Here is a 14,016-nt window from a genome sequence, read left to right on the forward strand (position 1 = left end):
AGCAGGGCCAACTTTGAAATTAGATGTGGGTATTCAAATTGGTCATTCAGTTAAGCTTTGAGTATCTTCAGGCCAAAATTCTACCACCTCTTTGAGCAATTTGTTCCAATGTCTGAATATCTTAGCTGTTAAGATTCTTTCCAAGAATCTATGCCTTACCTCAGCTTGTGACAATAGCTCATTGGCCATCTGCTATGCACCTAGTTTGCTTTATCCTCCCTTCAGGCAGTTGAAGACAGTAAGATTTTTCTCTTAGCCTGTTTTCTTAAGGAAAAAAACAACAGCCCAAAACAAAACAACAACAAAAAAAACCACAACAGCTCTCAGCCTCGCCTAACACAGCTTGTGCTTCAGTCCTTTTAGTGGCCCCTGCTATGTTAAAGTCTTCCTTACACAGAGGAGACCAGCTAGATGCTATTTTGGAGGCTCTTTCCAACAAACCTCTCCTGTGTACTGCAGGGTAAGTTGCTCTGAATGTCACTTCTTGGGAAGTGGGTTGGACAAGAAGACCTCCAGAGGTCCCTTGCATCCACAGACATTATGTGATTTTGGGATACAAGAGAGGACTAATTGCTATATATCTATTAATACCAGCTCACTGTGTGTTTAAACGTCATCACCAAAGATGCACCCACTGACTTACATTCAGCTTGCTCAATAGGATCCCCTGGTTCTTTTCTACAGAGCAGCAACATAGCTAGTAAGCACCTAACTAGTACACATGCATTGTAGTATTTCACCCCAGACAAGGTCCTTGCTAACAACCATGGCCTGTGATTATAAGGTTTCACTTACTTTGCCTCAATCTGCCAGTTTGTAGTAGACCCCAGCCTGTTCTTATCGTAGTCCACAAGTTTTTCCACTGTATTTTCTCCCTCCATCCTAATGAAGAGAAGCAGTGAGAGTGGCTTGGGGGCACTGGAGACTAGCCAAGAATAACTGACCATAAGAATCAGAATGGCCTGGGTTGAAAAGAACCACAATGATCACTGAGTTTCAGCCCCTCTGCTATGTGCAGGGTTGCCAACGACCAGACCAGGCTGCCCAGAGCCACATCCAGCCTGGCCTTGAATGCCTCAAGGGATGGGGCATCCACAACCTCCTTGGGCAACCAGAAGCCTCCTTGGGCAACCTGGAAAAAAGTAAGTAATATCTATAAGAAAGCAATGATCTTTGAGAAAGTTTATTTGCTTGAGGCCTTTGAATACTTAACCTAAATCTTGGTCCAACTGGTAAACCTGAGTTCATCTTAAATCTCTTTCAAATACAAAAGTAAAAAATTGCAGTTTCTGGAAAGAGGGCAAAGGGGAAGAATGGAGAGGATACTTTTGCTTGTGACGTATGTACAGGAGCACTCCCCTTTCTTTTTTTGGTAAACTGTTTGTAAATATTCTGTATGTTTATCATAAGGTCAAGAATAACAGGCCTTGTGGTTCAAGTCCCTCATCTGCAGAGATAAAATCTTCAGCTTTAGCCTCAGCCTGAACTTAACGAAAAGATTTCTCAAGCTGAGTGAATCTTTTAATAGAAACCGCAGAGGCAATGAGCCTCAGCAAAGACTCTGAGAAGCAGAAAGAAACCTGAAGGCAAGTTGAGAGTCAACAAGTAATGCATTCAGCATTTTCCTTTGATTTTCTGAAAGGGAATGAGTAAAGAACAATAACTTGTTTCAATCTTGTCTATTACACCAATCTCACCTAAAATATTTGCTACTCTTGGTCCCAAGGTAGAAAGAATATCTTCCTTCAGGCTCCCCTGTGGCCCCCCACCCCCCCTTCTTTTATGCTGTTCCTACAGGCAGAAGAGAGGCACAAAGAACTACTTCATGGTGCATTTGAGTTATAATACTAATGACAAAAACTACCCAAGCAAAGAAGAAGTTTTACCTCAGGGACTGTGGAAAGATTTACCTATCATTAAAAATAAAGTTGAATAAAGATTAGCTCAAACTAATTTAGCATACCAAGTAATATCCCATGATCTTTTGTTGACTGATCTGGAAGTTTTAATAAATGGCAATAACTCTCTCAACAATTTATTAAGGTCTTGGAATGGAAAAGAAAAAAAAGACATTTTTGTGTCACGTGTGAAAACATGGTCATCTACATGCAAATCTACTTCTTAAAGTTTTAACCTCAGCACAACTTTGCTTCAGGTGACTTAATCATTAGCCAAGCACTGAACAGAGTTCTGTTTGATAGCATCGACAAAAAACAGCTTCATCTATTGACAAGTGATATTCTCTGAGGAAACCACCATCCAGTGTGATGAAGGTCCGATGATTTGCATCCCAGCAAGCAGAAGTTCTTTACACTTCGTGAGTAGGAATGGATACTTAGACTTGAACAGAAAGATTTATGTGTAATTGAGTGGAACTGAAAGTACTACAGTTTACATCACCATTCAACCTTACCACGCACAATTCTATTATTATTATTCCTTTATTATTATTAAGTAGAAAGGAGAGGAAGCATTAATGCACACAGCTTCACATCTTCCCCAGCTGACTTGCAGCCCATTCTTCACACGCGCAGCACGCAACGGGTCACTGCATGGTTGTCCTTCAGAGGAGCTGTGCTACCTCCTAGCTCAGCACCCAGAGCTTTGTTTTCTTCTGTCTCTCATACGATTCAACACAAAGGCAAAGCTCCATACCTAGAGCTCTTCAGAGCCAGGTCAGCAGCAGCGCCTTTGTTTGGAGCAGGGACAAGGACCTGCACTTTGGCTGTGGAGTGCACTGCAATTCCATTCACGTTACCACAGCTGTGGCCTTTAAAGGTTACATATATCATAAAGCATTCAGGGGAGTGTCGGGTTGGATATTAGGAAAAATTTATTCTCCCCAAGGGCGGTGAGGCAGCGGCACAGCTGCACGGGGAGATCACTGTCCCTGGAGGTGTTTGAGAACTGTGTAGCTGTGGCGCTGAGGGACGCGGTCAGCGGGCACGGAGGGGATGTGCTGACGACTGGACGAGGTGATCTCAGAGGGCTTTTTCAGCCTTAACGATTCCGCGACTCCACGAAAGCAATGCCTGGCAGTTCAAAGGCCGATACCACCTCAGCTGGCAATGGAAGAAGCTCTCACATGCTCGGCAGCGCCTCGCTAGGAAATAGATCGGTGACTACCGAGAGAGGCGCGCGGACCCCCGCTGGTAGGGCCGGGGATTCACTCGAGGACCCCGAGCGTCACAGACACGTGCCGAGTGAGAGAGCACAAAGGGGGAAAGACACAAAAGGGGAGGCAGAAGGCCGCGCGCAGCTCAGCCCTCGTGCCCGCACCTCACCCCAGGTGCCGGCGACTCGCGCGCCGCACCCGACTCCGGCCGCTTCCGTTAGCGGCGCGCGCCCCTTTGAAGCAGCGGCCGCTGGCGGCGCCGCGCCGCGCCCTTCCCGCGCGCCCATTGGCTGACGGCGCCGGCGCTCTGCGGCGCTGGGGCTGCGAGCGCTGTGGCTGCCCGGCTGCCGGCAGGGGGGGGGGCCGAGCCGCCCCCGCCGCGGGGACCCCGGCGCCTCCTCGCCCGGCCTGCCGCCTGCCTCAGGGCGCTGCTCCCGCGCGGAGCGGCCGGCGGGCGGAGCGGGGGCGGCGCGGGGGCCTCCTCTTCCTCCGCGGGCGGCGGCGAGAGCGGCATCTCCCAGCCCGGGAGGCCGGGAACAAAGGCTCCGCGCCGGCTGCGGCGGCTCCAGCTGCCCCCGCTCGAGATGGCGTCCCTCGGCCTGGGGGGTCTCGGCGCCTCCGCCCGCAGGAAGAGCGTCCCGTCCCGCAACGCCGCGGTGGAGAGGCGGAACTTGATCACGGTCTGCAGGTGAACCTCGGGCCCTGCCCTCCGGCCGCGCCTCCCCTCCGCGCCTCCCGCCCCTCCCGGCGGCGGCGTCCTCTCCCTCCTCCCCCTCCTTTTCCTCCCCCCCGCGAGGCCTCGGGGCCGCCTTCGGAGGGGCGTCCGCGCGAGGATGGCCGTCGCCGGCGCGGAACCTCCGTTCTGACTCAGCGCCTCCAGCGGCGGTCGCCGGGGCCGGGGGCTGCGGGCGCCCGGCGGGGCCGCACCTGCTGTGTAGGGCCGAGCCGTGCCGTGCCGTGCCGTGCCTCGGGTGGAGGCTTGGCCGGGCCGTCCGGTGAAGTGAGGGCTGTGCGTCCCGCTGTCCGCCGCCGCCTGCGGTCCGGGCTCCGAGCCCTCAGAATGGGAGCAGGGATTCCCGCCTCGGGGCGAGCGGCCGTCGCGAGGCGGGGATTTCTCGTGCCTGAGTCACGCAGCGGCTCCGCCGAGGAGCGCGGCCGTCCGCAGCGCTGTGCCACAGAGGCTGTGCCCTTTTCGGGGGGGGGTTATCCCTGAAACTTGCCCCGGGAGATCCACGGGATGCGTGAGACCGACTGCGTGAAACAGTTTCTTTTAGCCTAATAGCGCTGAGCTCATCCACGCTTAACGGCGCGTCCTGCGGCTCCCGCTGTAAGCGCTGTGCTGCGCTCGGTGCTGAATCTCACACGGCATTTCCAAGCGCGCGGTGCTGCCCCGTTACATCGCTGCAAACTTTGAAACACACAGACGCGCTGATAGCAATGATGCCGTTCCTACGTTTGTTTCAGTTGGTAAATTTTTAAGGTATGGAGCAAACCTGAGCGTTTTCTGGAGAAGGTCTTCTGTGGTCTTACGTGAGCTGCAATGTAAATTCTGACAGTTCTTAAGCGTACCCAGGAGGCCGACTTTTTAATGTGAGCAGATAGCGACAGGACGGGGGAGAGCGGCTTTGAACTAAAAGAGGGGAGATGTAGGTTAGGTGTTACGGAGGAATTTTTCACTCAGAGGGCAGTGAGGCACTGGTGCTGCTGCCCAGAGCTGTGGGTGCCCCATCCCTGGAGCGCTCAAGGCCGGCTTGGATGGGCTCTGGGCAGCCTGAGCTGCTGGGGGCAGCCCTGCCCACGGCACCAGGTTGGCTTTAAGGTCCCTGCCAGTCCAAGCCATTCTGTGGTTCCATGAACCAGCAGATCGTTCTGCGTTTTCACTACTGAACGCTGCAACTTTTGCTGTTGCTGTTCAGATACTGTCAACCCATAGGCTTGAGAGAACAAGTCTGATGGAGTAATAGCACAGTTGTGCAGGATGTGCTCAATTGTTTTTAAGGGAGCATCCTGTATTCTGCAGATCTTGGGGCTTTGTGCTCACTCTTTGTTTAGAGAAACCCTTGCAGGCTGTGCTGTTACATTTTATCAGTTTATTTACAGTTTATTTCTTCCATGTACTTGTCATGGTGTTGTAACATACTTAAAGAAGCTTGGAAAACAGTTCACTCAAGCACATGAAATGGTGAATTACTGAAGAAAACACTAACAATTGGCATACTTATTATTTTCAATAAAACAATGTCATTTTGCTGTATCTTCTCAAATCCTGAAGATGATCATTTGGTCAAGACAGCTTAAAATTTGAGAAACATGGTGAGAAAGAAGCACTTCTTATTATGGAGTGCACACATTTGTTTCTATTCTTCCGCCCGTTTGAATGAAAATGTTTCAAATATTTCTTGTCTTCCTGTAGTTATTACATGTTTGCTGTTATTGTTTTTTGTTTTTTTTTTTTTAGGAATGTTCATATTAATATTGAAAGTGCCAATAGTCCTTTCCAGTCAAAAACTTCTGGCAATGAGGCAGTCCTGGTAAAAATTGCTCTGATGAATTGGTTCAGTTATATTTGTATGATAACTACTTGCTACCTGGTGAAAGTGAGAGATTACAAGGAAGACACTCATTTGAATTACCATCTACTAACAGTCTCTAATAATTTAATGAGCCCTTTTGTCAAAGGCTCAATTTAGCAGATTTCCATTTAATAGTTAAAGCAGGTTTTAAGGCTTTTAGCCTTTTCTTACAGCGAAGGTATCTGACTCTTCATGCCTTTGTGGGTAGTTTCTTAGATTTACAGTTTTGGAAGGAACAGATGGTTTTTAGTAAGGTGTTGTGTGGCAATGTAGCCACGGGAAGTAATGATAGCTTCCCTTAACTAATTGTATGAGAAAATAGGTGGTTGTGCTTGTGTAACTGCACAGTGACTTAAATTGCAATGATTTCTATCCTTTTGTTTGTTTGTTTGAATAAGCAATACGTGGTTCTAAAATCTGTCCTTCTCCCCACCTTTTGTCTCTATACTTTGATGCTTTACGTATTCCAAAGTAGTACCGGGATTTGGAGGTCGTTCATTTTGTTTTCATCTGTTCCTCCTTCAGATTCACAGATCAGAGATTCATATAAAAGCAGAACCACCAGAAAATCAGAGAGAGGCTTTGGAAGCGAGGCTCTTAGCATAAATACAGAATCCTAATGCAGAATTGAACAACTGGCAGGAAAAAGGTTTCTGAGATGGTGATTTTGCTGATATGTATAAGAGCTGTTGCATCTCAGTGACACTGACCCTTAAGCGAACTGTCAGATTTTACATACAAGCAGTATTCTATAAGATAAGGGATGTTCATTTATCATCCTGGGGACTTTCCTACTTTAGTAGTTTATGTTCTTATAAATATTGTACACTGATTACCAAATTACAAACGAATTAAATTTGAAGAGATCCATCCATTCATCTGAAAACTGAAAGGATCGGAATCCTCCAATGAGAAGTAACATTCACACAGCAGTTACATTTTTACCCTCCTTCCTTTTCTGACTGGAAGCATCTTGCTGCTTCATATGTCTTTAAAAGTGCTTTTTAAGTTTGAATATAACCAGAAAAGGTTTGGCTTTGGTTTGGAGTTATCCAAGCGATTTGATAAGTGATGGAGAAACCTGCTCCCCAAACGTTTCTGTAAATTGTTCATAATCAAGAGTGCTTCAGAAGCTCTGCTTAAGGCTGGAGAATGCTGCTGCTGTTTCTGTATCTGTTTTTTTTTTGGCTCAGGACTACCTTTGTGACGGAGACAAATGTGGAGGGATCTGAAATCGTAGAGATCATTTAGAAGTAATGGTATTGGAATCTCTCTAATGGCAGTTAGTGGGAGGGAGGGGAGAAATAAGACAAAACTAAATAAAATCAAACAAAAGTCAAAACCCTGTTGTTGCAGAGGAGCTGTAGTTTTGGGGGATAAATCATTCCTCTGCCACTGCAGCTCACCAAAGAAGTTCATCCTAGAGCACTGTAAGTTTGTTTTCAAATCACTTTTCATACATATTTGGAACAGTTTCTGTTACCTTCTGCAGTGTGTGTAGTCTGTTGTTCCAGAGTGCAATGCTGTTGTAGTAGCCCAGCAGAGAGAGCATGGAGTAGGGAGCAACAGAGGGAAAGAACACTGCTTGTCCCCAACCTTCGATTCTGTTGTGTTTACTTGCATGTTGTTTCTTAATAGCTCATGTGTACCTCATATCTGACCTTCTTTTTCTTACCATTAGTCCCCTAGTAGTTCTAAGTAACAGAGCAGAAAAGTGTGGGCTTTCTTTTGAGGGGCTGTACACTGTAAATAACAGGTGAGATTTTAATGACCGAGTTAAATTACCCCCAGAATATTTCCAGTTGCTCAGTTTTTGTCTACTTGCACTGTTGTCGCCCTGATCTATAGAAATGAGGTGTCCACGCTTACACTCTCTGGCAGCTCTCTCAAAAGCCAATTTCAGCCGAACTCACTCCAGCTGTAAAGGTTGTTTAAGGTTTTAATGAAAGTGTAGAACAGAGAGATGAAAATTAATGCTTCTAAAGAGAGGTGATGGCAGTAATACAAGCATTTAAAGAGATAGCCACTAATGATGATGAGCTGTTGGACCCTTGTTTCTAATCAGTCCCTAGCTGTGGTACAGCTTTGAGAAAGCAATCATTACTGCCCTTCAAGCAATGAATAGCAGTGGTACTTACTACGTATAGATTTACTCATGGGAATACTTGTCTCTCACCTACTTAAAACTGGTTAAAGATGTGGAGGAGTTCAAAACTGAGTCATATCTTGGCACAGCAGAAGGAGCTTCCACCCCCATGCTCTTCCCTCCTGATTCCTGCCCTGCCAAAACCACTGCAGCTACAGCAAAAGCCTGCTGGAAGGGTTGGATGAAGGGTCTTTATTCACAGGTTTATGTATTATAGTGTAACTGAAGCGTAGTCCAAGAGTTTTGATTATGCCAATTCAGTTTGAGCAAAATTAGGGACAGTTTCATGTTGTAAATAGGCATCAGCAAGTTATGCTCTCTGCACTAGGGTTGCAGGGAAGTTGCTTTTACAGTAGAAAACATTTGAAGGCTGTACTTCTGGCTGAGAGAGCCTCATTCCTGCCCTGTATGCTGCTTCTGTGCCTGTGCCATAGTCAGTACTGAGGTGCTGTGAACCATGTCTATGACGAGGGTATCCATATTTTAGAGTTGCTCCACTGCTCTCAAGTATTAAAAATCTAGTACAGTCCAGACTAGATGTGCAAAGCTGTAGGCATGTGACAGCTATCAGGTGTGCTCAGGCACAGGATTGGAGATGAGCAGAGAGAGCACTTCCTGAGCTGGTACCATCAAAATCCAGGTATGATGAAACGATGTCCTCGGGCTCCAGTATGGCTCCATTAGTACAGATACATGTTGTTGCAGAAAGCAACGATAAATATCTCAAAAATGTATTACTTTCAAAGTTGAGAACGTGTAAAACTTGCCTTGAAACTGAAAACTGAAGAACAAGGAGCAGAAAGCAAAAACTGATTATCATAAAAAGGAGGTGGCAAAAGAAAAGCATGTTGTTGTCATGTTTCTAGGGGTTTAAATTGTCCTCTTTTGCATAGGAATTAAGATGTGTAAGTGTGGATATAACTATTAGTGAATGTTAACTGTATTTAGTTGCTTCTTGTTTTCTTTTGACAATGGCTTGGTACAGCCTTTTGAATTTCAAATAGTACATCATTAAATCGATAGCTTTTCTGACTTAACAATGAATTAATGTGGTGCTGAGTAGAGATTACCACTGTTCACAAGGAAATGAACCTGTCCAAGTTAATGCACAGAGACAACTGCATAACAATGCATTGTTTTATGATATGTTTGGATTATTCTTGCTTAGGATAAAATTAAAGTGTTCTCAGAAAAGAGCTTATGCTTCTGATTCTTGGGCATGGACTTTAGGAATGAAAGGGGTGTTTTGTGTTTTCTTTTCTTTTCATTTTTAAGGCTTTATGCCAAAGACAAGTGATGATGATTGTATTTCCATGCCATTTCTTGGTGTGGTTGTGTTTGTGCTGCTCTAACTGAACTTTGAAACCAAGGTTGTTTCGTGGGTTTTTGTTCATTTGTTTTGTCCAAACTACTGTCCCACTACAGAGGACCAGCAGTTTTGGACATAGTTTGTGAATGTACTTTGCTTTTGCTCTAGGTTTTCAGTCAAGACCTTGATTGACCGTTCCTGCTTTGAGACAATAGATGACTCTTCCCCTGAATTTAATAATTTTGCAGCCATTCTCGAACAGATTCTAAGTCATCGACTGAAAGGTAGGTTAATCAAGTACTACTGATGATATTTTTTGCTGTGAGAGTTCATTTATCAGTCCATAGAAGCTCCTCAGTGCTGAATGGAAGAGTTGGCTCTGTGTGCCTGTCCTGTTGCTGTTGTCTTTCTGATGGTCTACACTGCTGTGGAGAGGTCAAGAAGCGGTTTTTATCAGATGTGTTTCTGTTGTTTGTGTTGGAAGCCTTCTTGGCTGGTAATTAAGGAACTGGATGTTGCCATGGTACTGAGCTCTGCTTGCTTTCCTGCTTTATGATAAGGCTGTGTTCTGGGACTGACTGACAACTGGAGTGTTTTTTGCTTTTAAGTATAGTGGACTGGTCTGTGGTGCTGCTTCCTTGCCTTTCTCCCTTCTTTCCATTTGTTCCTTGCTTTTCCATACTGTGTTTAGGTCATTTCCCCTTCCCCCTGCAGCAAAGCTGTTTTTTACTACTGAGATGTAAATGTAATGGATCTGGATTAAATTGCATTTGAGAAAGGTCAGTTGCCGATTCTCCTCTTGAATCAGAGTCAGATGTTCCAATTCAAGAAAATGTCTGTTTGCATTTTCTGATTGTTCTAGAGGAAGCTGCTTTGCTGAAAGGACAGGATGTTCCTTAGCAGTAACAGCCACTAGGGAAGGACTTCAGAAGCTTCTCCGCGTTTCTCAGTTCTGTGTATGGTTCCTGAAATTATTTGAGGATTATAGAGGACATCATCTAAATATAGATGTGTAATATGACAATCCACTCCTTTTCATACTTCTGTTTTTTAGTATTCATAAGTAAGTTTTGTGAACAGTGTTGTGTGTAGGCTGACATTTGAGTAGCACAATTACTACCTGCTGTCATTCTGTCAGAGGAGGAATGAAATCACACGGTGGGGTAAGAACATAATGTTTGTCACACAGTAATAAAGATTATTGGAGTGATTATGGATATTTAACAACTTGACACTTGACTGCCCCCTCCCAACCTAGCTTTAGAGATATTTGAGCGAAAATCATTACACGATTTGTTCATATATTTATTTATCCCAGTATTTGTTTGCTTCACAGCTTATTATTCAGGACAGGCAGTACAGAGAAGCCTTGACAACTGGCACATGGGTTGCAGGCAAATGGAATTTAGAAATATTATTTTATATGCAATCACAAATGAAGAAAATCAAAAAGCAGCATTGTTGTTTCGGTCTTCCCCTTGTGATTGTGGGGGGAGTTTACAGAGTTAAATAAGTATAGGGGAAGAGGCAGCAAGTGGTGCATCATGTTGCAAACGGGGAATATTTTGTTATTAAACTAGATACTGCCAGTAATTATTTTACTCTTTAAGAACTTGAAGGGAAAATTGAGATAAATCTACCATGACATTTCAGGTGTTAAGAGTGTCTAATATTATACAACACAGGGCTTGAAAGAAATTGCACTTTATTGATGGAAATGACTAATATGTTTTGCATGCATGCTTTGTGTCAGTGGGAGTGCACTAAAAGCAGGCTGATGATTGCAACGGGTTGTATAAAATGTTTTAAGGCAGGCAGAACATACATGATATGTTTGTCTATGGTAACATAAATGGCTCCATTCTGTCAGGGTTGTTAGGGTAATCCCATAGCAGTATCATTAAATAAATGGTCCAGATTTGAGTTTATGGACATTAACTTCCATAAAGCCATGGTAAATAACGATTCTTATCTTCCATCAGAAGTACTGGGTGAGGAAGGAGGAATTTAAATTAATATGAAAAGGAAGTGACTTACTTTGGAACTTCTATTAGAAAACTTTTGCTAGTGCTTGTCTTTTCTGATATTAAAGATAACATTTTTAAGGAGCAAAGCATAATCTTCATGGATGTAGTGGTGGTTGCCACTTGTTGGTTTTGTTTTTCAATAGGATCCAACAAAACAAAATTGAACAAAGTCACTTTAAGGGAAAAAAATTGTTCAACTACATGAGTTGGAATTTATGCTTTTCCTGAATCCATTGCAATTAATAATAATGAAATAGTAGTCACAGAATCACAGAATTGCTCAGGTTGGAAAAGACCTTCAAGACCATCAAGTCCAACCACAATCTAACCATACTCCCCTAACTCTAACAACACTCTGCTAAATCATTTTCCAATCCTCAGCCTCCTGGCTCTTCTGCTAAAAGTGCCAACTCTAGCAACATGAGCACCTTATTCAAACAGGCAGCAAAGCAAAGATTTTCCCCATGAACACTCTTTTTTAACCTAAGTGACTAAGATGTGATAATAATAGTAATAAAATGAGATTGGAATAACTACAGCAACTCACTCAGCAGAGATGTGAATGCTGATTGAATGCAGCTATCTGTTCATGTGGTATAGAAGACTTAGGGCATATGACACCAAAATAATTCCATACTAGGTAACATAGTGAGTAATGCTTAAAAAGTTGGCCACCTCTGTTTCACTTTGCAGTTATGTGTGCACAAAGGATGAAAGTAGCAGTCAGGAGTAGGCAACTGTTAGAAAAAGCAGTCTAAGCTTTCAGCCTGTTTTTGAATTACCCCAAGGAACAGAAGAAAGTGTTTGGGTAAGCGTTAATTATCTTTGTAGGGATTGGAAGCCATTAACTGCCTTCTGCTTTATAAAGTGGAGATGTAATTTTCCCCGTGCTGTGTAATGCTGTATCTGTGGTGTACCTGGTGCAACCTAGAAGTGATGGATTTACTATGAATGCAGAGCAGAGCCAATATCATACTAAGGTATAAAGCATACATACTTCCTGTCTTTAAAATAAGCTTTGTGGAGTGCCTTCTGGCGAGTTATGATGCTTATTACTGGGCACAGCAATTGGAGATCTTCAAAGGGCAGGAGAGAAGGAGTAACAGAAAGAAGACAAGTGACTAATTACTCTTATTCCTTCTCAGGAATAAGAATTCACATAGTGAATTTCATAATACAGCAGAGTGTAGTGGGTGGACGTACAGCATGTTTTAATGTCTATGTCCCAACAAGAGCTATAGTTCTGAATGGAGATCTCCCAAATTTGTATACAGATGTATGTGTATCTCATAATCTCTTATGCAAGGCAGCTGATTTCAGGAGTTGCTTTTTCCCTAGGCAGTTGTTCAGAAATTTTTCTTTCCTAATCTTTTGGTATTGTAGAGATTTGACCATATCTTTTAGCTGTCTTGGTGGCTTCTTCTATTCACTGCTGCCATAGATTGAATTTGTACTACCTAGGATTTGATCACAGATATATCCTAGCTGATTGAAAACCTGAATCCAATTCAAAGTCATATGTTGGCTTTGCTAAATCAAAATGCTGTATGTTTTTCTGTGTTTTCCTACCAATTTAGTTTTCAACTGAGTCAGCAAAGAACTGCCAACACAATTGTAGGTTTTTATGGTCATCATCTCTGATGTATTTCTGAAAACTATTGTCACATGCATATATTTGTTGACTCCCTGTGTTTTTATTTATTAAAATCCTTTCAACAAACATGTTTATATTCTAACTTCTAACCAGTATGTATGCCTAGAAGTAGTTTTAGTATATAACGAAGGTTCCGTTGCTGACATGAAATGCAGCGCATCTTGCTTGTGGCTTGAACTTTTTTACGTGTTGTAGTTACTGTGAACTTGTCATCTGTACACTTATGTTGCACTTAATACCATAATGTCACAAAAAGGTAGGCTCTGCTGTGCTGTTTTGACACTTGCACAACTCCACGTGTCTTTTGTCCTGTACGTACATTGAGAAGGTATCATAAATACATCACAAATTTCTGCCAGAGAAGCTGCTTATTTCTGTCTCTCTGTTCTATGCTATTCCTAGCATGTAGAGACTGGATTTTATTGAGTTTTTTTTTCCTTTTAGAAAACTGCCAATGACTAGTAAGCCCCTGGGGTGGTCAGTGCTGATTGAGTGGAAAGAAAAATGTATTAGTTCTTTCTTTTCTTATTAAACAAAACATTTGACAAAACATGTTATCTGTAGTCTGATGCCAATAATGATAACTGGACATACAAGTGATGTCATTGGTCAACGTTATTTAGGTTTGACATTATCTTCTTCACAGTAAGGTGTGAACTATTGAAAAAATATTTTTGAAACACTGACAGATTTTTTTCTAGTCTTCAGTGCACATCTTATCCCTTCCTATGTGTTTTTTTTAATTTGATTTTTTTTTTTAGTTTTAGGTAAAAAGAATCACTAATTGCAAACTGCTATTTCACAGGGTCTCTTTTTTAAGTAATAAATATTAATATAATTCGTATTAAAATTCCATGAATTCTAGTAATGTCTTAAAAGCATAAGCAGAAATTTCAAAGAGGAAGGGTATGAACTACCTGTCTGTAGAAGAGAAATTGTGCTTGTAGACCCAGGTCATGGGAGAGGAAGCATGATTCTGTAAGATGCAGCTTGTAATGCCACCCATCTTGGGAGAGACAGATCTCTAGATAGAAGAGGTAAGGAGGTGGTGATATAATGGGGGTGAAAAGGGTATGCTAAGGAAGTACTGAAGTCACTACTGTCATGAAAAAGACGAATTCCAAGCTGTGATGGCCCTTCATTTGATAATGTTATGCTGACATGTTCTAAGAATAATAGCTTTTGTTACTAG

General features: G+C 43.3%; 1 protein-coding gene across 7 annotated transcripts in view; it reads left to right on the top strand.

The window, feature by feature from the left end:
• Positions 1–3,599: 3,599 nt before the first annotated feature.
• The window catches only part of RUNDC3B (RUN domain containing 3B), a 45,077-nt gene continuing 34,660 nt past the window's right edge, over positions 3,600–14,016 (top strand). For 5 of the 7 annotated variants that reach the window (XM_046922000.1, XM_046922006.1, XM_046922004.1 and 2 more), the window contains exons 1-2: positions 3,853–4,595; positions 9,312–9,427. Coding sequence is in view for 2 of the 7 variants with exons in the window: in NM_001389321.2 (NP_001376250.1) it covers positions 3,700–3,803; positions 9,312–9,427 (220 nt within the window). In the remaining 5 variants the exon portion in view is untranslated. Of the gene's footprint in view, positions 3,804–3,852; positions 4,596–9,311; positions 9,428–14,016 lie in introns of those variants that run through there. The other 2 variants (NM_001389321.2, NM_001030972.2) reach the window with 1 other exon arrangement.

Source organism: Gallus gallus, chromosome 2 (genome assembly GCF_016699485.2).
Source record: "Gallus gallus isolate bGalGal1 chromosome 2, bGalGal1.mat.broiler.GRCg7b, whole genome shotgun sequence".
NCBI lineage: Eukaryota > Metazoa > Chordata > Aves > Galliformes > Phasianidae > Gallus > Gallus gallus.